Source organism: Ranitomeya imitator, chromosome 4, assembly GCF_032444005.1.
Source record: "Ranitomeya imitator isolate aRanImi1 chromosome 4, aRanImi1.pri, whole genome shotgun sequence".
NCBI classification, from domain to species: domain Eukaryota; kingdom Metazoa; phylum Chordata; class Amphibia; order Anura; family Dendrobatidae; genus Ranitomeya; species Ranitomeya imitator.
Window position 1 is genome coordinate 174,722,661 of NC_091285.1, and position 21,972 is coordinate 174,744,632.

Sequence of the window (21,972 nt, forward strand, 5' to 3'; positions counted from 1 at the left end):
TGACTGCACCTAGTTCTCCGCTGAGCCCACCCGTATCTCCAGTGTTTGCACCAGAACCTCAAGGAAGTAAAGACGGAGAATGTGCAGTGTGCTTTGATAATGAAGTCGAAACGGTCATCTATACTTGTGGCCACATGTGTCTGTGCAGCAGTTGTGGGCTGAAGTTGAAGAGGCAAATGAACGCGTGTTGCCCCATCTGCCGGAGGGTGATAAAAGACGTCATCAAAACATATCGTCCTTAAAAAATGGAGTCTGGCGTTTCACAGGGATGTATTGTGTGCTGACTTTTCAGAAAATATAGAGTCGAATCAGGGATCTGCCCTCTGTGGAAACAATGCTTTATATATTGGCTCTAGGATTAAACCTATTAGTAGTAATGTGGCACAATACTGATGTGCCAGTGTCCTTACTCATGGCCAGTTGATTTAGGGATACCTCTAGTACAGGGTCATAAAGCAATTGTTCAGGTTGTCCTTATTAAACCATCCAGCTCACCATCGTTATGGTTGTGGAGGTGCCTTTACTCAGGGGTGCAATTAGACCAAAATTATATTCCCCAAGGCCCCTTTAAGCGAATCATCATTTATCAGTACATAAAGTAGTGCCTTCCAGTGTCATAAACCAGGCGCAGGGAATCTGGCAGAGACGTGACTTCAGATTTTCATCTCCACCCGTGTCTCTGCCAGTACCAGATTGGGATCAACACCATTAGCAGTATTTTCCACATTATGGACCTTGTTTGAGAATTACAAGAAACATTTTAAAAGCATGATTTTTTTTTCCCCAGCAGGATTACCAAACCACTACACTATACCATATTTATTCAGCCTTATACAAAGTGTCAGGGGTGGTGGTCCATGAGCTCCATTGGTCTAGTGTCATAACTAAAAAGGAATGATGCTCTTTGATCTCAATCATCATTGTAATTTCTGAGACTCTTGTTCTGGTCATGCTGATTCCTGTCTTCATCTATAGTAATAGCCCATGAGAACTCCCTTAGGGAAGAAACCCCGAGAAACTCTTGACCACCGGAGTTTTCGAGATGTTGACATGACGGTAACTAGTCTAAGATCTGAAGTTTGATGCCTCCATATATTGCAACGATTTATTTGGTGAAAACTAGATTTAGATATCTGCTAGAATTTTTAGTCAAGATTATCCCAAAATTCATAGTCTGGTGCCTTACTGACATAGTCAACTGGAATCGAGTACACACAGTTCAAAAACTCTGGAACTGGTTTCCATAGGTTGATCTGTCTTGGTTTTGCTGCTCATTACACTTTGCAACCTGTTCGGCAGGTTCCCATTGCTCTACATTATTTCTAAAATGCCCGGTAATGTTGAAGTCTTGTAGACAATTATCCTCTTGCGTCTGTTGAGTGCGGCATTTTTGGTGCAATAGTTTCTTTACTGTTTTTCCATTCAAGCAAACAGTTGTCAAAATTTTATAAGGATGCACACTTTGGGGCCTGATTCATCACTGTATTTTTGCCAGTTTTATCTGTGCGAATAACTCTCAATTAGTGACTTGGGAGGATTTGCGCGTTTAAAAAAGTTGGAACATTTTTGCAAAAATGTACTCCAGTCTCTCTTTAAATTATTTTTTTAAAAGACCGAAACAGACTATTTTTTGTTCCATACTAATGAAAAACATGAGCCACTTTAAAGAATTTTGCGCATAAAAGGCAATGAATATCACAAGATTAAAAAAAATATATATATAAAGGCAAATGATGAATATGAATCTGTGTGGCATTTGTTGGATTCTAGTCATCCGTTCTATAGACAATCTATTTTATGATGTAGATAATAAGCAAGTGGTGCTTTAGCCTCACTCCTTATTCTCATATGAAAGGGAAAAAGATGCTTTTTACCAAGAAAACTCCAGTGTAACCTCCTACACAAGGTGGAAGTAGCCATTACGAATTTACTAGGAACCAGCGACTTTTACCTTTTCTTGTACCTAAGTGATGTGACGAGTTTTTAGTGACTGGTTTGACTGTGTTTTCATGGTTACTGCACCGTTATATACCCTGCAGTGTGAGCGGTATGTCTCCCCTCATTGTCCCCAGGTTCCTCATGTAACAGTGGAGTTAAGTGAAGTTTTGTATCTAGGATGCCTTGATTAAAAGAAAACCAGGATTCCAGAATATACACGATAGTGTGTAATGCAGTAAATGGAACTTGCTTTCCAATCAGTGGCTCCCGATACTCCACCTAGAAAGCAGGCTAAGCCTGATCAGTTAGTCAAGATGTAATTTTAAGACTCCCAAGACCCTTGAGGCTGACAGCAAAGACCGCAGCCTTCTCAGTGAACGAAGCATTCGACATCTTTCTATATTTCTATTGTGTGACGTAGGCCTTCTTGCTGAAGTAGCACAGCAGGCAAAGTGTTAGCTATCCGGGTGTTGTGTTTCTCGTGTGTTACAGTATCTGACCTTTGTATCAAGGTTACCTATAGAATAGCTTGGAGCGGATTTTAACGTAGAGAACGGATTGTGGTATCTGAAGGTGCGGCATGTGTAGAGAAGGACTTCTTAGGGTTCTAGGCATGTTAGTTAGAGAATTCTGTAGAGATCATGACTTTTTAGAGGAATCGGATTAAGGCTAGTTCCATTCACTGATCACCAATGGCTAATGGAATTCACGAGACCCATGATCTTTTTATTGTCACATTCATCCATTGACTTCTATTTAAGAAGTTACAGTATTTGCGGTGTTCAAGAGACGGGATGGGGCCAAGCCTGATTGGAAAAATTGGAAATTTGACAATCGTACAACTGCTGATATTCGTGGGAATTTGTGTATACACAGAATAGTTATTTGCACAATACACCTACACAGGTGACCAGCTCAAAATGGTGATCAAGCCTTTTTTTTTCTGTAAAGGCCTGTAGAATGAAGAATATGGTCAGGGTGGTCTTCCCTAGAAGATTAGTTTTGGCCATATCTCCACTGTCCTGTAGTTGTAGGGTTTGGGGATTAGATTTGTACTCTAAGCAAATTAAGAAAAGGAGTTCCGCTAAAGTGTAATGGGTAAAATATCATACAAGCAAACTTAATCCCTATGTGCGGGGATCCGCGGCTGGTGATGTTTATGTAATATAAAAGAATTACGGACAAGTCAACCACTCTGTAAACCCAGGATTGTAAAATCATTGATTCCTCACACAAAAATCTTCCCTATGTTGTGCCTCCCACGTCTCAATTAACATGCCAAAATAATCCGTCCACCTTTTTTTTTTTTTTTTTTTTTCACCCCAGTAATTGGATTGGGTTTATGGTGTACCTCTCTCTCCTACTCCACTCTCCAGAAAGACAATCGTTGTAAAACTGTTATTGATTTGTAACTTTAAATGGATTGGTAAATACTTTGTATAGACGATGTCTGTGCCTTATTGAGCTTGTTTGTGCACTTTTTATATACAGACGCCATGTTATAATAAAACACTAAAAGTTACGTAACTATAACACACATTCATGTTTTATAACGTGTCACTGAAGACCTTTGTTTTGATAATTCAGTGAACCTTGTACCTTTCACCTTTATCCCCCAGATCTTTAGCCATTTTGTTTTTCAAATATAAAGATAATTTGTAGTTATTTACGGTGATGCCTGTACCGCATTGTATGCTTATATATAGTCTGTATTCAAGACTGAATATTGGTTGTCTGTTTTTGCACTTTTCATTTTTGTGTTGTGCTTTTGTTTTGTCATTGTACATTTTTATCTGTTCCAATATTTCTGTTCAAAAGCAAATAAAAAGTTGGCTTGTAGATCAGTGGTGTTTGTATTTTATGTGACTTCATTGGAGCCATGAAAAATAATAAAATTTGAGTCCTTAGTGGTTGAAAGCTTATTAATGGTGAACTGAAGAGAAGGTAACTAGTGATGAGTGAACACGCTGGGATAAGGTGTTATCCGAGCATGCTCGGGAGCTAACCGGGAGACTTTGTTGTGCTCGAAAAATGTTTGAGCCCCTGTGGCCTGCATGTCTCATGCAACATATGCAGAGATTCCCTAACAAACAGGCATGTGTTGCGGCTGTCGAACAGCCATGGGAACACATTTTTCCAGCACGCCAAAGACACTGTTAGCACATTTGATCATCACAAATGGTAATAAATAGCAAGCTTTTGGGACTACTCGGGTCTCTATCAGGCTAACATGGTACAAAGGTATACTTTTACTGCATCAGTGGAGCCATGTAACTCAACTATAGTGTATCTCTTATATACTAATAAACGGGGGGAATCCATTTGAGTTCAGAGGTCCAGTATATATATAAAAAAAAAAAAAGGACACTGGCTGTTCCCGGACAGACTTATAGGTACTGGAAATCATGGCTTCTTTTTGCAGAAAACATTTCCACAAATTGTGCATGGTATTGAAGCTAAGGCCCATCCATTCAATTGGAGCAACCATGTTTTCAAGTCCTGTAGAAATCCTTTCAAGGTGTTCAAAGCATAATATGCAAAATTCAGAGCAAATGGCTTGGTTGCTTATTAGTGATGAGCGAATATACTCGTTACTCGAGATTTCTCGATCACGCTCAGGTGTCCTACGAGTATTTTTTAGTGCTCGGAGATTTAGTTTTCAGTGCCGCAGCTGAATGATTTACATTTGTTAGCCTGCATAAGTACATGTGGGGGTTGCCTGGTTGCTAGAGAATCCCCACATGTACTTATGCTGGCTAACAGATGTAAATCATTCAGCTGCGGCAATAAAAACTAAATCTCCAAGCACTAAAAAATACTCGGGAGGACCCCCGAGCATGCTCGGGAAATCTCGAGTAACGAGTATATTCGCTCATCACTATTGCTTATCCATCCAATTCTATGATTATACTGTCCTCTGAATTAGTATAGGTCCCAGCACTTATGCTATGCATGTCTAATAGAAGTGCCATAAATGTTTATAATGGGGAATAACCCTTTTAAATTCATAAATTAATTTAAGGAGGTTGTCTACTACTTTATCATTAACGTATCCTTAGGATAGGTCATCAATGTCTGATCGGTCGGGGTAGCTGTTCATGGTGTTTGCCGCCAGCCGCAAATGCTCAATTGTGGAGTTGCTCATCTACTGAAAGTGGCCACGGCTGGGTACTGCACATCCACCTCCCATTGATATGAATAGGTGGCAGATGTGCAGTACCCAGCCGCGGCCACTATCCGAAGACGTTGCAGCTCCATAATTGAGCAGTTACGGCTGACACCAACAACAGTTGATCGGTGAGGGTACTGGACACCAACAGATCAGACATTGATTTATCCTTATAGGTCATCAATGAATATAGTGCACAACCTCTTTAAGGGAATGCTACAGGATAGAGATATATGTATTTTACACGTGTTCAGTGTGCAGTAAAGAGGGCCTTTTTATTACAGTGAGTGACTGCAAGTATGGGGACTCACATTCATTGTCCAGAGAAGGTGTATACTTGCTGCAGTAGAGCCAGATAGATCACATGGCTGTTGAGGGGAAATTTATTGAAAGTGTTGAGGAATTGAAACATAAGTATAATAGTAAAATGTGTAAAGGTACCTTCACACATAACGATATTATTAACGATATCGTTGCTTTTTGTGACGTAGCAACGATATCGTTAATGAAATCGTTGTGTGACAGCGACCAACGATCAGGCCCCTGCTGGGAGATCGTTGGTCGCTGTCACACATAATGATTTCATTAACGACCAAACAGCGACGCTGCAGCGATCCGGATCGTTGTCGGTATCGCTGCAGCGTCGCTTAATGTGAAGGGGCCTTAACACTTCACAATACAGCAATGTATTGCCATAAATCCAGAAAGCCCCTTTAATATAAAGCCTCAGGCAACATTTCTTTCTTTACGTTCCCATATTTAGGTAAAAAACAAAGGAAACCCAATATCTACAAAGATTCTAGTACGGAAAGTAGATCAAAAATACCATAAAGTAATATAAACATTCTAGCTTAGAGTGGATTTATCCCAATAATGTATTAGGAATGCTTTATTAGCCTCTTAATAAATGCATTATTAAAAACAATTAAGAACTATTGCTGCAGTCTATGGGAAAAAAATGTTTAGAGCCAGCAAGCTGATGTGGATTAGTATTGTGGCGCTATAAATCGTCCCGGCAGTTTGCTGGGATCATGCCCACAACAGTGTGATTGACAAGCCAGTGTGAGAAGGAGAAGAGGGGCTACTACTCTTCTCTACCTTCACACATTGGTTTGTCGTCAATTATGCCACTCTTTATCGTTACCAGTAAACTGCAGGGATTAGTGACGGTGCTCCGGTCTAGCCTGGTGTACACATGTGCCTTTGAAAAAATGTTTATCTGACTACAGCAACACTTGGTTGTAGTAAAGGCAGAATCCAGATAAAGCGCTCCTGATACATTATAGGGATAAATCCCCTTGACAGATTCATTTTAATAGATACCCTACAAATGGGTAAAAGTATTGGGACACACATCTTAATCATTGAGCTCAGATTTTTCCATTCCGTCCCTTTGTCACAGATGTATAAAATCCATCCCCTAAAACAATTGCTGGTTCTAAAGAGCTCACTGAATGTGGGTGTGATACTGTAATAGGATTCCACCACTGCTACAAGTCAGTTCATGGAACTTCGTCGTCCCTCCCCAATTTTCCACAATCAACTATGGGTAGTAGTATTGAAAAGTGCAAGCAATTGGGAACCACAGCAACCCATCCTCAAGGTTACAAACCTAGAGTATTACCTGCCTGACTTCTGTGTGCCAACTATAAAGTTTGGTGGAGAAGGAATATTGTTATGGGATCTTTTCTATTCCAGAATTATTGATATGGAAAAAGCAATATATAGTGTATTAGACGTATCCATGATCTTACCAAAGATCTGGGAACATAACATAAGCAGGAATTTAAAACATAACTTTTAATGTGTTTATATAAGAAAAAAAGTGATGCAAAATACTGTTACCAAGAAGAATATCATAAAAAAAGTACTACATGATGTGACTTGTTAAAAAGTACACCATATCTCAGTTAGTACTCATAAGGATTTGGTGAAAGCGACACTAGCAATGGCCCAGTGTACTGTCACTCAACCCAAGGTACCTTATTTAATAGTGGTGATACGCACATACAACCGCACTTGTCAAGTGCGAAAACAAATAAATAGGTAACCTTGGTTGCATAAATATCAGCAGGTATCACAAAAGAGAGGGGTAAGGTCAAAATGGTAAGAAAAGTAAACAAATGTATAAGTATTGGAACAATCTCACCAATTGCCAAGGACAGGTAAGGTGGAGCCAAAACTTGCTGGAGTGGAAAAATCCATCATGCCACAGCGTCGGGAGACCGTGCCCTGTCAATCCCCAAGGGGCTATCAATAAATCTCAATCCCCGAGCTCCTGCCCTTACAAGGGCAATCCACATCTACCCCTAAAGTATAACATGCCCTGCACTCTCCCTCTATTGATGTCCCAACGCGTTTCTTTCAAGCTGGATCATCAGGGGACTAGCTTGCATGGGAGGTAAAGTGCTTAGGTGCTACATGGAAAGACATAGAGACCTGCCACCCTCTATGCTACACTGCAGAATTATTGATACAGTGAACAATGCAAGTCCATAAAGACATGGCGATTGCATTTGTCATAGAAGAACTTGACTGGTTGCACAAAGTCCTGACCACAACCTCATCCAACACTTTTGTAATGAGTTAGAATAGAGCTTGTGAACAAGACACTCTCATTTAACATCCATCTCTGAACTCACGAATCCTCTTCAGGATGAATAGGAACAAATTCTTAAAAACACTTCAAAATCTTGAAGCCTTCCTAAAAGAATGGAAGCAGTGTTAAGCTAGTTTTATACACATACCACTGAGCACCTTTTTGTTATGGTAGGCAGAATCCCAGTATACAGTTTTGTTTTTTTTTGTGGAGTCTCCAACAATTCCATTCACCATAGCTCCAAACAGTCCCGGATTCAGCGGGACTGGCTTGTTTTGAGGGCTCAGTCCCGGCTTCTAAATACTAATCTCTCTTTGACATCACAGACAGGGCACAAAACTACAGTCATTTCAAATGGCAACTTTCTGGCTTTAAGAAACATTAAAAGAAATCAAGAACAAAAAATGTGGTTGTCAGTAAGGAGGAAAAAATTATGGAATAATGCATTATGCACAGTGCGGGGCGGGGATTCGAAAGGTGGCTGGCCGCAATGCACTGCGCAGGCGCCGGTTTTGAAACGTACACAGCGCTGAGGGGGCGGCGCAGGAAAATTGGAGTGACGGCAGAGGAGCGGTTAGAGCTGGGGAGTGAGGACACGCCTCCCTGGCTAGAGACAGGAATTGTGGCTAAGTATAAACACTTTATTTGGGGTATACTTGAACCTAAAACTAAAAGAGCCACCTTGATCGAATGCAGCATTACTGCTGCACAAGGTGGCTCTTTTAGTTTATAACGGCTGGAGAGGGGTGACAGTGGCCCTTTAATGCCTATTATGTCTGTAATTTAGTTTTTTCTTTTCAATAAAATTTGTATTTCTCTAGTAACCTTCCACGACGGCATACGGAGGTTGCCTCTTTGCCCTAATGGGGAACAGGAAATGGAGAGGTTAAAAGGCCCTCCCACCTCCCTCTCACCAGTGTCTTTCCTGTTCCCCATGGGACAGGAGAGGTTTACTTCGTATGCAGTGGTGGCCGGTAACTACTGCTATGCAGGCTCTGCCTAAAAATTATAACCGGGCAGCATGGGGTCGTTTCTTACCTCCCCTTCCCGCTTATGCTGCTCCCGTCGCGCCGCGCTGCGGTGTCCTCGGGACCTGGTCCTAGCCTTCCCGCGCCCCCGTGAGGGCAAAGCAGGCTAGTGTTCCTATCCGGAGTCCTCCTGGAGCTCTCCGGTGTCCTCTCCTCCACATGCCGCTGGCAACCCGGAAGTGAGCGCGCGCGTCACTTCCGGTCTTCTCTGGGCGCCTAGAGACACTTCCGCCGGCGGCATCTCGTGCAGGACGGCGTCCTCCACCCTGGGCCATGGAGGGGAGGAGGAATTCCAATCGCTGGGGGCTGGGACATGCCTTAGAGCATAAAACCTGCCAGAAGACGTCGCAGGTAAGACTATCCTATCATGGAGAGCAGTACCTGCCCTGCACTTGCAGAGCCCAGCGCTGCCCCTGCCACAGTAAGTGTTGCAGGGACAAGGGGTCCTTAGATGGTATTTTTGGGATATTACTATTAGCATGACTCCCTCTCCCCTCTCATTGCAGGGAGAAAAGTCTACCCCCAAAACTACTACAAAAAAGAAGTGTGCCATCTGTAATGTTAAGCTGCCACCAACTTGGGAGAAAAAACTTCTGCAAGACCTGTACTGACAAGATTGTCAGGGCAGAGCAACCTTCTTTATTAGAAGAAATACGCTCCTTGGTCAAACAAGAGGTGCAATCCTCCCTAGCGGCCTTTACCCCCCCACCCCCACAGCCACCCTCCCCAGCTAAAAAAAGGAAAATCCAGGAGGAGGATTCTGAATCCGAATCAGACCTCTCCTATGCCTCATCCTCGGGTAGACGGGAGGAACCTACGTCCCCTATAACCTCTGAAGTTCGGAAATACCTTTTCTCTTCAGAATGGGTTGAGGATTTAGTAGCTGCTGTACGCAGTACTATGGGGCTGGAGGAAGAGCCAGAACCACAGTCCATACAGGACCAGATGTTTGGCGGTATATCCAAGGGTAAACGGGTGGGGTTCCCGATCCACTCAAATATATCTGATATGATCGATCAGGAGTGGGAACTTCCTGAAAAACGTCTCAGTACTCCATCTGAGATGAAGCATAGATTCCCCTTAGAAGGAGATCTGACTAAATGGGATGTTCCGAAAGTTGATTCACAGGTGGCTAAAAGAACGGCTCTTCCATTCGAAGACTCGTCTCAATTGAAAGACCCGATGGACAGAAAAATTGAAAGTCTGTTAAAAAAATCTTGGGAGACCTCCTCGGTAGCCCTCAAAGCCAACATTGCTTCAACCTGCGTGGCTAGAGCACTTTTTCGTTGGTTAGGTGAACTAGAATCTCATATATCCCAAGGTACATCTAGGGCTGAATTATTGGAATCACTACCCAGTCTCCTTAGAGCCACGGGTTTCCTAGCAGACTCTTCTATGGAAACCATCAGAATTGCTGCCAGGTCATTAGTACAGACCAATTCGGCTAGAAGGGCGCTTTGGTTAAAAATGTGGTCTGGTGACATCACCTCCAAGGCTAAATTATGCGCCATACCATTTAAAGGTAATTATGTCTTCGGACCTTCCCTGGATGACATCTTGGAGAAGGCAACCGATAAAAAGAAAGCCCTCCCAGAGCAAAAAACTCCCAAAAAGAAGTTTTTTCGTCCCTTTCAGGGCCAAACCTCTCAGAGAGGGAAAGGCAAGTCTGGGAGATGGAGTTACCCGAAGGGAGGCGGGAGAAACATCCTTATCCCTCAGCAACAGCAGCAGCAGTCTCAACAAGAGAAGCGGTGACTTCGACCCGGTGGGGGGGAGACTCTCAGATTTTATTCCCCAGTGGCAAAAAATTACCAATTGCTCCTGGGTCCTCAAGGTCATCGAAGAGGGTCTTCTAATAGAACTCATCTCCTCTCCCCCACGGGGTCTAAAAATCACCTCCCTTCCCTCCATGAAAGACCAGTCCACTCTAGAGTCGGGTCTCAGGACCCTGAAGATGTCAAATGTGATATCACAGGTTCCGGAATCAGAGAAGGATCGGGGACACTACTCTCGTCTATTTCTGGTTCCCAAACCATCGGGCGAGTCCCGTATTATTATAAATCTGAAGGGCCTCAACCGGCATGTCAAATACCGGAAATTCAAGATGGAATCAGTGAAAAATGCGATTCCCTTGATAAGCCCGCACTCCTACATGGCCACTATCGATTTGAAAGATGCTTACTTTCACATCCCCATTCATCAGAGGCATCGCCAATATCTCAAGTTTGCAGTGCAGAAGGGACATATGATAGAACACTATCAGTTCAACGTCCTTCCATTTGGGATCTCCTCTGCTCCAAGAGTTTTTTCCAAAGTAATGGGGGAAGTAGTCTCCTTCATCCGGAGGCAAGGCGTCTGTATAGTGCCATACCTAGACGACCTTTTATTAGTGGCTCCCACCAAACAATCTCTGGAGTCTCATGTATCAAAGACCCTCGATATTCTGACATCTCTGGGATGGGTGCCGAATGTAGAGAAATCTCACCTACGACCCTCCAAATGCAGAAAATTCCTGGGAGTTCTTCTGGACTCTGCAAGACAAATGTCCTTCCTCCCTTTGGAACATCGTCTAACTCTACTATCAAAAGTCAAGATGTTCAGAGACACCAGATCTCCTACAATCAGAGAAGGCATGTCTCTACTAGGATCGATGACAGCTTGCATCCAATCGGTACCCTGGGCCCAAGCCCATTCCAGGATTCTTCAGGCACATATCCTACAGAATTGGAATGGTCAGCCCAGTTCTTTGAACAGGAGACTATACACACCGGGCTGTGTCAAGGCCTCTCTGGCATGGTGGATGACTCCGAAAAATTTACAAAAAGGAGTCAGTTGGTCTCAGATTCCTCTGACTACGGTCACAACAGATGCCAGCAAAAGAGGCTGGGGGGCCATGATAAATCACACACCTCTCCAAGGGCTCTGGGATCAATCGACGAGCAGAAAATCATCCAACTACAGAGAGCTAAAAGCTGTAGAGGAAGCCCTCCTGATGGGGGGTCATCTTATCAAGGGACATCATGTCCGAATATATTCAGACAATGTGACCACGGTGGCTCACATCAGACATCAGGGCAGTTCAAAAAACAACAACCTGAAGAAACTATCTGCCAGAATATGTTCCTGGGCAGAAAGACATCTGTTATCCCTGACAGCAGTTCACCTGAAAGGCTCATCCAACACTCAGGCGGATTATCTAAGCCGTCAGGACATTCACCCTGGGGAATGGGGTTTGAGCAACCAAAGTTTCGAAATGCTGGTGGACAAATGGGGTCTTCCAGAAATCGACCTTTTTGCATCTCGGCAAAATGCGAAAGTCGAAGCATTCTTCTCCCTAAACCCCAGAGACAGCTCCAGAGGAGTGGATGCATTGGCCCAGGAATGGAATTTTCGACTGGCATATGCGTTTCCACCAATTCCGTTATTGGCAAAGGTCTTGCAGAAGATTCGGGAAGAACGTACACCAACTATATTGGTAGCTCCTTTGTGGCCAAAGAGGAGTTGGTACAACCTGATTGTGGAATTACAAGTGGATGGGCCATTCCAGTTTCCGATGGAAGAAAATCTTCTCTCTCAAGGACCAATACATCTCCTAGACGTCCACAAATGGAATCTGGCGGCATGGCTACTGAAGCCCAGGTGTTGAGAGCCAAAGGACTATCAGAAGCAGTGGTTTCCACACTTCAAAAATCAAGGAAACCGGTGACCATTGCTATATATAATAAAATCTGGAAGAAATTTTCATCCTTTTGTCTTCCCGAAGTACCAGATCCTCTTAATCCAAATCTGTCGCAAATTCTAGATTTTTTACAAAAAGGCCTAGAAATAGGCCTCAGGCCGAGTACCTTAAAAGTACAAGTTTCCGCACTCAGTTCAATATTTGACCAGGATCTGGCAAATCATCGCTGGATTAAGAGGTTCATGACATCAGCCTCTAGGATGAATCCTAAAAAACAAATAACAGTACCTTTATGGGACCTGAACCTGGTATTACAAGGACTTACAGGTGCACCCTTTGAACCATTATCCTCCTGCTCGCAGAAAAATCTGATTTATAAAACAATTTTTCTAGTGGCCATTACCTCAGCAAGGAGGGTAGGAGAATTACAGGCTCTCTCAATGAGAGAACCATACTTGTCTATCCGTGATGACTCTATAATACTGCGCCTTGACCCCTCCTTTCTTCCAAAGGTCGTATCAGATTTCCACCGCTCTCAGGAAATCATTTTACCTTCTTTTTGCCAGAATCCAACAAATCCAAAAGAAGAGAAATTTCATACTCTGGATGTCAGACGCATTGTATTATTTTACCTAGAGCAGACCAGCTCGTACAGAATTGATCAGAATCTGTTTGTCCATCCATCAGGACAAAATAAAGGAAAGAAAGTAGCAAAAAGCACTATTGCCAACTGGATAAAGAAAGCAATAGCAGAAGCATATCTCGCTCAAGATAAAACTCCTCCAGTAGGAATCAAGGCTCATTCGACTAGATCAACCTCAGTCTCTTGGGCAGAAAGAGCAGGTGCATCAACAGAGCAAATCTGCAGGGCAGCCACGTGGTCTTCGTTGCATACTTTCACCAGACATTACAGACTAGACGTAATGTCCAACAAGGATTTAGTCTTCGGCCGGAAAGTTCTCCAGGCTGTTGTCCCTCCCTAGCGCCAATATTAGTTGGTATTCCTCCGTATGCCGTCGTGGAAGGTTACTAGAGAAAATAGAATTATTCTTACCGTTAATTCGGTTTCTAGGAACCTTCCACGACGGCGCTAGTTCCCTCCCTATATACTCCTGGATTAAAATCTGGGATTTAAGGTAAACCGGTGCTATGGTTTTCAGTTATAAGTCACTGGTGAGAGGGAGGTGGGAGGGCCTTTTAACCTCTCCATTTCCTGTTCCCCATTAGGGCAAAGAGGCAACCTCCGTATGCCGTCGTGGAAGGTTCCTAGAAACCGAATTAACGGTAAGAATAATTCTATTTTTTTTACATCTTCGGTTCTTGTTTACATTTTTCTTATCGGATTTTTAAGTGTAGATTCAAAGTTTTTCTGTACTATAAAAACAATTGAAATGCAATAACCAGAGAAGATTGTGTAGTTTGATGTGGACACCTGCAGAAAACAACACTGTATTTAAGCTATATGTGAACATGACAGACACAAAAAAGCCAAATGTCATATAGTGAAGGCTACATAACTATGAGAAAATTCTGACTGCTACAACATAAAGATGAGCAAATTCTGACTGCTACAACTAAGAATGAGTGATCAAAACCTAAATTCACAGGTCCCAACTAGAGATGAGCAGGAAACAGATGACATCGCCCTGGCTAATCAAAGGCCACACCGGATAGTAAGAGATTGGGGGGCCTCCTGTCCAGCTGCCAGGTACCACTGATCTGGAAGCTGAACCGGAAATTAATTCGCTCATGTTTAGTCCCAACCATCCTGAATACAGTGGACAGTTCTGAATTTGGGTCTACACCCTGCAGTCTCTGGCATCTGTTGAATATTCCTCACTGCCACCACCCCTCTGATGACATCTCCTGCCAGGGTAGAAAGAAATGGTAAATAGGCGTGGATTGGGGAGAGGCCAGGGTTGTGGTCAAACTTTGTCCATGCGTGGGCCACATAATTTGTACCCCTTTTCTTATAAGGATGGGAGGTATGCATTCACTATTATGAGGCTCACAATGTCACTTTGAACTCAGTCCCAGCAGTGTTAGCCTTTTTCAGACGCGCACAAACACGTGGCAGACCATATAATCCTGTTATCTATGGATTCTGACAAACCCTAACACAGTGGTTAGTGGAAAGCATTGTATATGTGGGAACTTAAACTCAGCTGCAAAAGGGGACAATCTCCATTTTACAGCCTATGGAGGTGTTATGTGCAGGTGTTCTAAAATCTCTCTCATATAGGTCCTGATTCATTAACACTTACATTTTATATTTTGTACATCAGTCTTAAATAGGCACTTCTAACATCAAAATTGTTATCCTTTTAATATATTGCAATCATCACATTATACAGTGCCTTGCGAAAGTATTCGGCCCCCTGGAACTTTTCAACCTTTTCCCACATATGCTTCAAAGATACCCAATGTAAATTTTTGGTGAAGAATCAACAACAAGTGGAACACAATTGTGAAGTTGAACAAAATTTATTGGTTATTTTAAATTTTTTGTGGAAATTTCAAAACTGAAAAGTTGAGCGTGTAATATTATTCGGCCCCTTTACTTTCAGTGCAGCAAACTCACTCCAGAAGTTCATTGTGGATCTCTGAATGATCCAATGTTGTCCTAAATGCCTAATGATGATAAATATAATCCACCTGTGTGTAATCAAGTCTCCGTATAAATGCACCTGCTCTGTGATAGTCTCAGGGTTCTGATTGAAGCACAGAGAGCAACATGAAGACCAAGGAACACAACAGGCAGGTCCGTGATACTGTTGTGGAGAAGTTTAAAGCCGGATTTGGATACAAAATAATTTCCAAAACTTTAAAAATGCCAAGGAGCACTGTGCAAGCGATCATATTGAAATGGAAGGAGTATCATACCACTGCAAATCTACCAAGATCTGGCCGACGCTCTAAACTTTCATCTCAAACAAGGAGAAGACTGATCAGAGATTCAGCCAAGAGGCCCATGATCACTGAGTGAACTGCAGAGATCTACAGCTGTCCATAGTACAACAATCAGTCGTACACTGCACAAATCTGGCCTTTATGGAAGAGTGGCAAAAAGAAAGCCATTTCTTAAAGATATCCATAAAAAGTGTTGTTTAACATTTGCAACAAGCCACCTGGGAGACACACCGAACATGTGGAAGAAGGTCCTCTGGACAGATGAAACCAAAATCGAACTTTTTGCCCACAATACCAAACGATATGTTTGGCATGAAGGCAACACATCTCTTCAACCCTGAACACACCATCCCCACTGTCAAACATGGTGGTGGTAGCATCATGGTTTAGGCCTGCTTTTCTTCAGTAGGGACAGGGAAGATGGTTAAAAATTAATAGGAAGATGGATGGAGCCAAATACAGGACCATTCTTGAAGAAAACCTGTTGGGAGTCGGCAAAAGACCTGAGACTGGGACGGAGATTTGTCTTCCAAAAAGACAATGATCCCAAACATAAAGCAAAACCTACAATGGAATGGTTCACAAATAAATGTATCCAGGTTTTAGAATGGCCAAGTCAAAGTCCAGACCTCAATCCAATCGAGAATCTGTGGAAAGAGCTGAAAACTGCTGTTCACAAACGATCTCCATCAAACCTCACTGAGCTCGGGCTGTTTGCCAAGGAAGAATGGGCAAGAATTTCAGTCTGTCAATGTGCAAAACTGATAGAGACATACCCCAAGCGACTTGTAGCTGTAATCGCAGCAAAAGGTGGTGCAACAAAGTATTAAGCTTAAAGGGCCGATTAATACTGCACTCCCCACTTTTCAGTTTTTGAATTTCCACAAAAATTTAAATTAACCAATAAACTTCGTTCAACTTCACAATTGTGTTCCACTTGTTGTTTCTTCACCAAAAATTTACATTTGGTATCATTATGTTTGAAGAATGATATGTGGGAAAAGGGTAAAAAGTTCCAGGGGCCGAATACTTTCGCAAGGCACTGTACAGCACTATGTATAGTGGCATGTAAAAGTCTAGGCATCTCTGGTAAAAAATTACTGAAGATGAAATTATCTCTAAAAAGGCTAAAAAAGATGACACATTTCATTTGTATTTTAGGCAAAAAAGTCATTTTTTTACATTTTAAAAATTACAAAAAGGAAAATGGATCGATTCCAAAATTTGGGCACACTTGGGGATTTGTGTGCTCAGATTACTTTGACCAAGGTTTCAGACCTTAAATAGATTATTAAGGTAATTGCTTGTTCACGATCATTGTTGGGAAAAGTCAGGTGATGCAAATTTCTTCAAAAAAACCCAGCCTTCTCTAACCTAGTGTCAAAAACAGCATCCATGGGTTCTTCCAAGCAGCTGTCTAGCACTCTGAAAATGGAGGAGGCCAACAAAGCAGAAGAAGGCTATAAGAAGATAGCGAAGAGTTTTCAAGTTACCCTTTCCTCAGTTCTAAATATAATTAAGAAATGGCAGTTAACAGGAACAGTGAAGGTCAAGATAAAGTCTGGAAAACAGCAACATTTCAGTGATAGCTGCTCATAGGACTGCTGGAGGCAAATCGGAACCCCCGCTTTACTGCAAAAGACCTTCAGCAAGCTTTAGCAGACTCTGGAGTTGTGGTACATTGTTCTACTGCTCAGAGACACCTGCACAAATATGGCCTTCATGGAAGAGTCATCAGAGGAAAACCTCTCCTGTGCCCTCACCATAAAATTTAGTGTCAGAAGTATGCAAAAGTACATTTAAGCAAACCTGATGCATTTTGGAAGCAAGTCCTGTGGAATGATTAGATTAAAATAGAACCCTTTGGCCAATGGTATGTGTGAGGAAAATAGGGAACAGAATTTCAGGAAAAGAACATCTCGCCAACCATTAAGAATGGGAGTGGATCAATCATGCTTTGTGTTGCAGCCAATGGCATGGGGAACATTTCACGGCTAGAGGGAAGAATGGATTCAATGAAATTTCAACAAATTCTTAATGTAGCATCACACCATCTGTAAAAAAGTTGAAGTTGAAAAGAGGATCGCTTCTACAACTGGATAATGATTGTAAACACGTCAAAATCCACAATAGACTACCTCAAAAGGCGCAAGCTGAAGGTTTTACAATGGCCCTTACAGACCCCTGATCTGATCATTGAAAATCTGTGGCTAGACCGCAAAATAGTAGTGCATGTAAGATGACCCAGGAATCCCACAGAGCTGGAAGAATTTTCCAAGGAAGAATGGATGATAATTCCTCTAACAGGAATTAAAAGACTCTTGTCTGGCTATAAAAAGTGTTTACAATCTGTGATAGTTTCAAAACTGGGTGCCACTGGGTACAAACTATGCATTGACCCATTTTGTTTTTTGTAACTTTAAAATGTAAAAAAAATGACTATATATATATATATATATATATATATATATATATTTATTTTTTTGCCTAAAATGCAAATGAAATGTAAATCTTTAACTTTAGGTCTTTTAGAGATCATTTCATCTTCAACTTGCTTAACTGTTCAGTTTGTTAGGCTCGCTTAGTCACGTTCCATCTGAACTCCATACAATTTTCAAACAGTTACCAGAGCTAGCCTGGGCTGGCATAAAGATGGGAAAAGTCACAATTTTTGATCGACTTTCAAGTTTTACAAACTTTGCTACATTCAAGTATTTTTATGCAGAATTCTGATAGACTGCTTGATGATATGGCACCATAGTGTATTTCGACACTCATTCTGTCAGTGTTGCAATGATGGTGATGAATGACCATAAAAACACAGGGTATTAAAAAAAAAAAAGCTTTATTTATCATAGTACAAGTACAGGATACCGATGGCAACAGATTGTGTCAATGGTCGATATCAAATAAAGAAAGGAAACTGCTTAATTGCAAACTATAATTAGTTATATATGAATGGCCATGTAGATGTAGGAAAGAAACTTCTTTGGTGTGTTTCTCATGTCGACTTGTCGAAAAATTCAGAGTTGACATTGTTCACCGAATATGAAGGCACAATGAGAGGGCAGAGAAAGGTCACTTCGGTTCCATTGCAGGTGAAATAACTAAGGTAGCAGATTTGATTGAGTCCACAGATATGTGGATCACGTACACCAAATTCAAAAGGGTTTGTATCCAAAGAGGCTTTAAGAAAGGCACCATCAAAATGAACACAGTCCTAAATATCTGTAGAATCTGGGAGCTGCAAAGCTTGGGCACATCTGATCTAAGTGGTGGATGCAACCACATGAAATGGATGGAAGTTTACCATATAATTAGAAAAGCTACTGATAACATGCAGCAGAAGAACCCGACCTGTCCCACTGTAAGGCATCAAGCTATATAATACTGCCATGGAAGGGTGGAAAGTGTGCAATGTGCTACTAACTGAACATAGGTAAAAGTGTCACGACTGCCGCGGGGTTGGGAAACTAGCCTGAGATCTCTGATCTAGCACAGGTAAAGGCAGCTGGCAAGACATGGAGCACAGCTCCTTGGTAACAAATAATGCTCCTTAAATATATCCCTAACATTATACATTTCTGATACAAATAAATGTAACCCAGTTACTGTAACATAACCCCAGCTAATTATACTGCCACTTGGGCAGCATGGTCCTATACCAGCTGTAGTTTAAAGACTGGCATTAGCAGCCACAGTTTCATCGAGTTCCTCCACGTTCCAGAGGAGGCCCTGAACCTAACCAGAGGTAACATGCACTAGTGATTCTAGCAGGATTTCTCATATTTACAGACTGTCGGTATAGGATGGCACTATTGGAGCTGTAGGAGGATGCGTGACAGGAGCTCGGTGAATGCTCTTTCTAGGGCTACAGTAATTTGCCACTGTCAAGCAATAAAAATGCAAATTCTATCACATTATCTGGTATTACCGTTGATCCAATGTCATTCCAGTCCTGAACGGGCCAGGTTATATGACACATTAACGTCATGTAAAACCCTGATGGATTTCCTACTTCTATTTGATTTATCTTCATTTTTCCATCTCTTCGCTATTGCTGCCCTCTACAGGTCACATAGTCGTAATAATACATTTAGTGTCCATAGAAAAATCCCCCATATTATTGGAAGAACAAAAAGTACGCGTACAATTTCATTGTTCTTTTTTTTTTTTTAACCGAGGCAGGGTTGGAAGTGCAGGAATGGAGCACCACTTCACACAGGCTGCTGAATTTACAGTCAGTCACTTGTTGCTATTTGGAGGGGGGTTTAAAGTATCAAGTTGAGCCATTCGTGTTAACATTGATATAAGACACAAAGAAAAATGTAAAACAAAGTTTAAAAACTGTAATGCTACTGCCAAGTTTATTATGTCACTGTCAACAGTGGCAAAAATCAGATTTAGCCAAGAAGAGTAACATACTAAGAAGGCCAAATATGGAGAAGACTCATAACCTGGCGGTGTTTGTGCAGCCTCTACAAATTGTTTCCTTGCATACAGCACTCAGACATTTCCCATAAGTTCACCTTTACCATATTTCTAAGCTCTTTTCAGCGCATTTTTATCCCGATTGATTATGGAGTACAAGATCACTGGGAAAGGCTGATATCCAAATCCTGGACTACTAAATTCTCCATTCCTCTGTTATTTAAAAAAAAAAAGTGAATAAAAAATGGAATGTAATAAAAAAAAAAAATAGTTTTCATGTAAAAACTATAAATTAACGGACTAATTAAATAGACCTGAAATGAGGAGACTATTTCAATGTGTAAACTAAGCAAGCCATTATGGCCTCTTTCTAAGATAATTGGAAGGTATCCAGCCCTCCCAAATTGGGCCTCCGTTAATAACCTTGCAGAACCACCAGCCACTTGAGCTCTTCTCCTGAACCTCAAATACGGTTCCTTCTTTAAAGCTGCTGGTTTCATCATCCCCATCAAAATCAGCAATGGCTACATAACAGCAATCTTTGGCTATCTCACAAGATAATGACCTTTCCTTGAAGTCTGACTTATCTACCTGCCTTGTTGCTTGGGTCTTTGGAACAAAGCTATTTCTTACTTTGTTGTCATCCATAATGGATGAAGGTAGGAATGGCTTTGCTTTCGGTGGGACCAGTATAGGCTTATTAGAAATGGGAGCAGCTACTGAATCAGACCCTTCCTTTTGTGGTGTTGCCTTTACATCATTGGTTTCGGTGGACAATTTCTTAGGAGGAGGGGGTCTTCTTGGCGGTATAACAGGCCTCTGGGGTGGATCTCTTCCAGGCTTTGGTTCACTATCTGTAGTCCTCAGAGGCACTGGCAATGCTTTAGATGGTGGCCCTTTAGGGGTTTCATCATCCTGCTTGTACTGATGTCTTGCTTCTGGTTTTTCAAGAGGTCTGCCAGCAGCCCCTTGATAAGGTGCGGTATACATTGGAGTATCACTTCCCCCACTATTTTCAAACGTTTCCTGCTCGTTGGGCTTCTCTGGAGACTTTGCAGCAGGTTTTAGTCTACTTCTCAAATTTGAAATATCAACCTTATTTTCTGTATTCACTTCAGTTTTAGCTGCAGGAACTGGCTTGGGTCTCACCTGTGGTTTGGACTTTAAAAAGGGATTTGGAACCATCAAGTCTGCCTTCTCTGTAGACTGGTCAGGTTTTGGTTTGTTAGGGACAGGCTTAAGCGCAGGCTTTTTCAACTCTTTGGGCGATACTTTGTGGCCACATTCCAATCCCATTTCATTTTTAAGCTGAAACATTTTGCCTTTGTCACCTTTTATCTCAGGTTTTTTTATGTCTTTTGGAGGTACTTGTCTCTGTGGGCTAGAAGCAATCATGCTGGGAGATGGTTTTGGAGGAGGAACACGGTGCTGCGGCATGCTTGGTCTTTCAGAAATATCTTCAGTCTTTAGCATCGATTCCCTTCTTATAGGTAGACTTGGCTTTTCCTCCCCTTCATCGTCAGCAGCTTCATCATACACACTGTTGAAAGTTTGTTCTTTACCATTAAGCTGAGTACTTTTAAAGCCTTGCTCTTTATTTTTCCACTTTGCTACAGAATCTGTGCCATTCTGAGGTGGCTCGGGCAGAGGTCTACAAGGCCCAGATGTTTCTTCCAAAGAATTACTTTCTGCTGAAGTATTTGCCAAGCACAACTGAGCCATCTCATTAGGCAAAGGAGCTAAAAAGTTAGGCCTTGAAGCATTGCTTGTTTTTTTATACTTGTCAATAAAGGTAGCGGGGGCCCAGCCCTCCTTATCATCAATCTGAATGTACCACCAGCCACCATGGTTTTTCTCTATTACCTAATAGGAAACAGAAATATTTTTATGAATAAATTCGAAATAATCATGGCAAACATATCAAGAACGGAGATGACCATTGCTAGTAAATACAACGCCACATTTGACCTATCTAAAACTATTCATATGGGCATACAGGTTACAGACTGTAAAAAGTCCTACCTGTGTGTCTTAAATCAGATGCCTTGTTGTTGAGAAATCATCTTTTATCACTTTATGCAAAATTATGGGGAGGATGCTGCCTGGAAGATAATTCGGCCTCCAGAGCTTATTTTACATTAAGGGGAAGTTACAAAGTGATTTGTAATGGCCCTCTCTGCTCTCCAGGGCTGCAATATTGTTGCAGTACAGCAGATCT

The 21,972-nt window shown here is 41.9% G+C and overlaps 2 protein-coding genes across 2 annotated transcripts in view; one reads left to right on the plus strand and one right to left on the minus strand.

Annotated features, from left to right (window-relative positions):
* The window catches only part of NEURL1B (neuralized E3 ubiquitin protein ligase 1B), a 75,972-nt gene extending 72,195 nt beyond the window's left edge, over window positions 1-3,777 (plus strand). The window contains exon 5 of the mRNA XM_069764103.1: window positions 1-3,777. Within this exon, the coding sequence (XP_069620204.1) occupies window positions 1-242 (242 nt within the window). The 3' untranslated portion in view covers window positions 243-3,777.
* Window positions 3,778-18,151: 14,374 nt separating this feature from the next.
* The window catches only part of SH3PXD2B (SH3 and PX domains 2B), a 238,066-nt gene continuing 234,245 nt past the window's right edge, over window positions 18,152-21,972 (minus strand). The window contains exon 13 of the mRNA XM_069764104.1: window positions 18,152-21,617. Within this exon, the coding sequence (XP_069620205.1) occupies window positions 20,112-21,617 (1,506 nt within the window). The 3' untranslated portion in view covers window positions 18,152-20,111. The remainder of the gene's footprint in view (window positions 21,618-21,972) is intronic.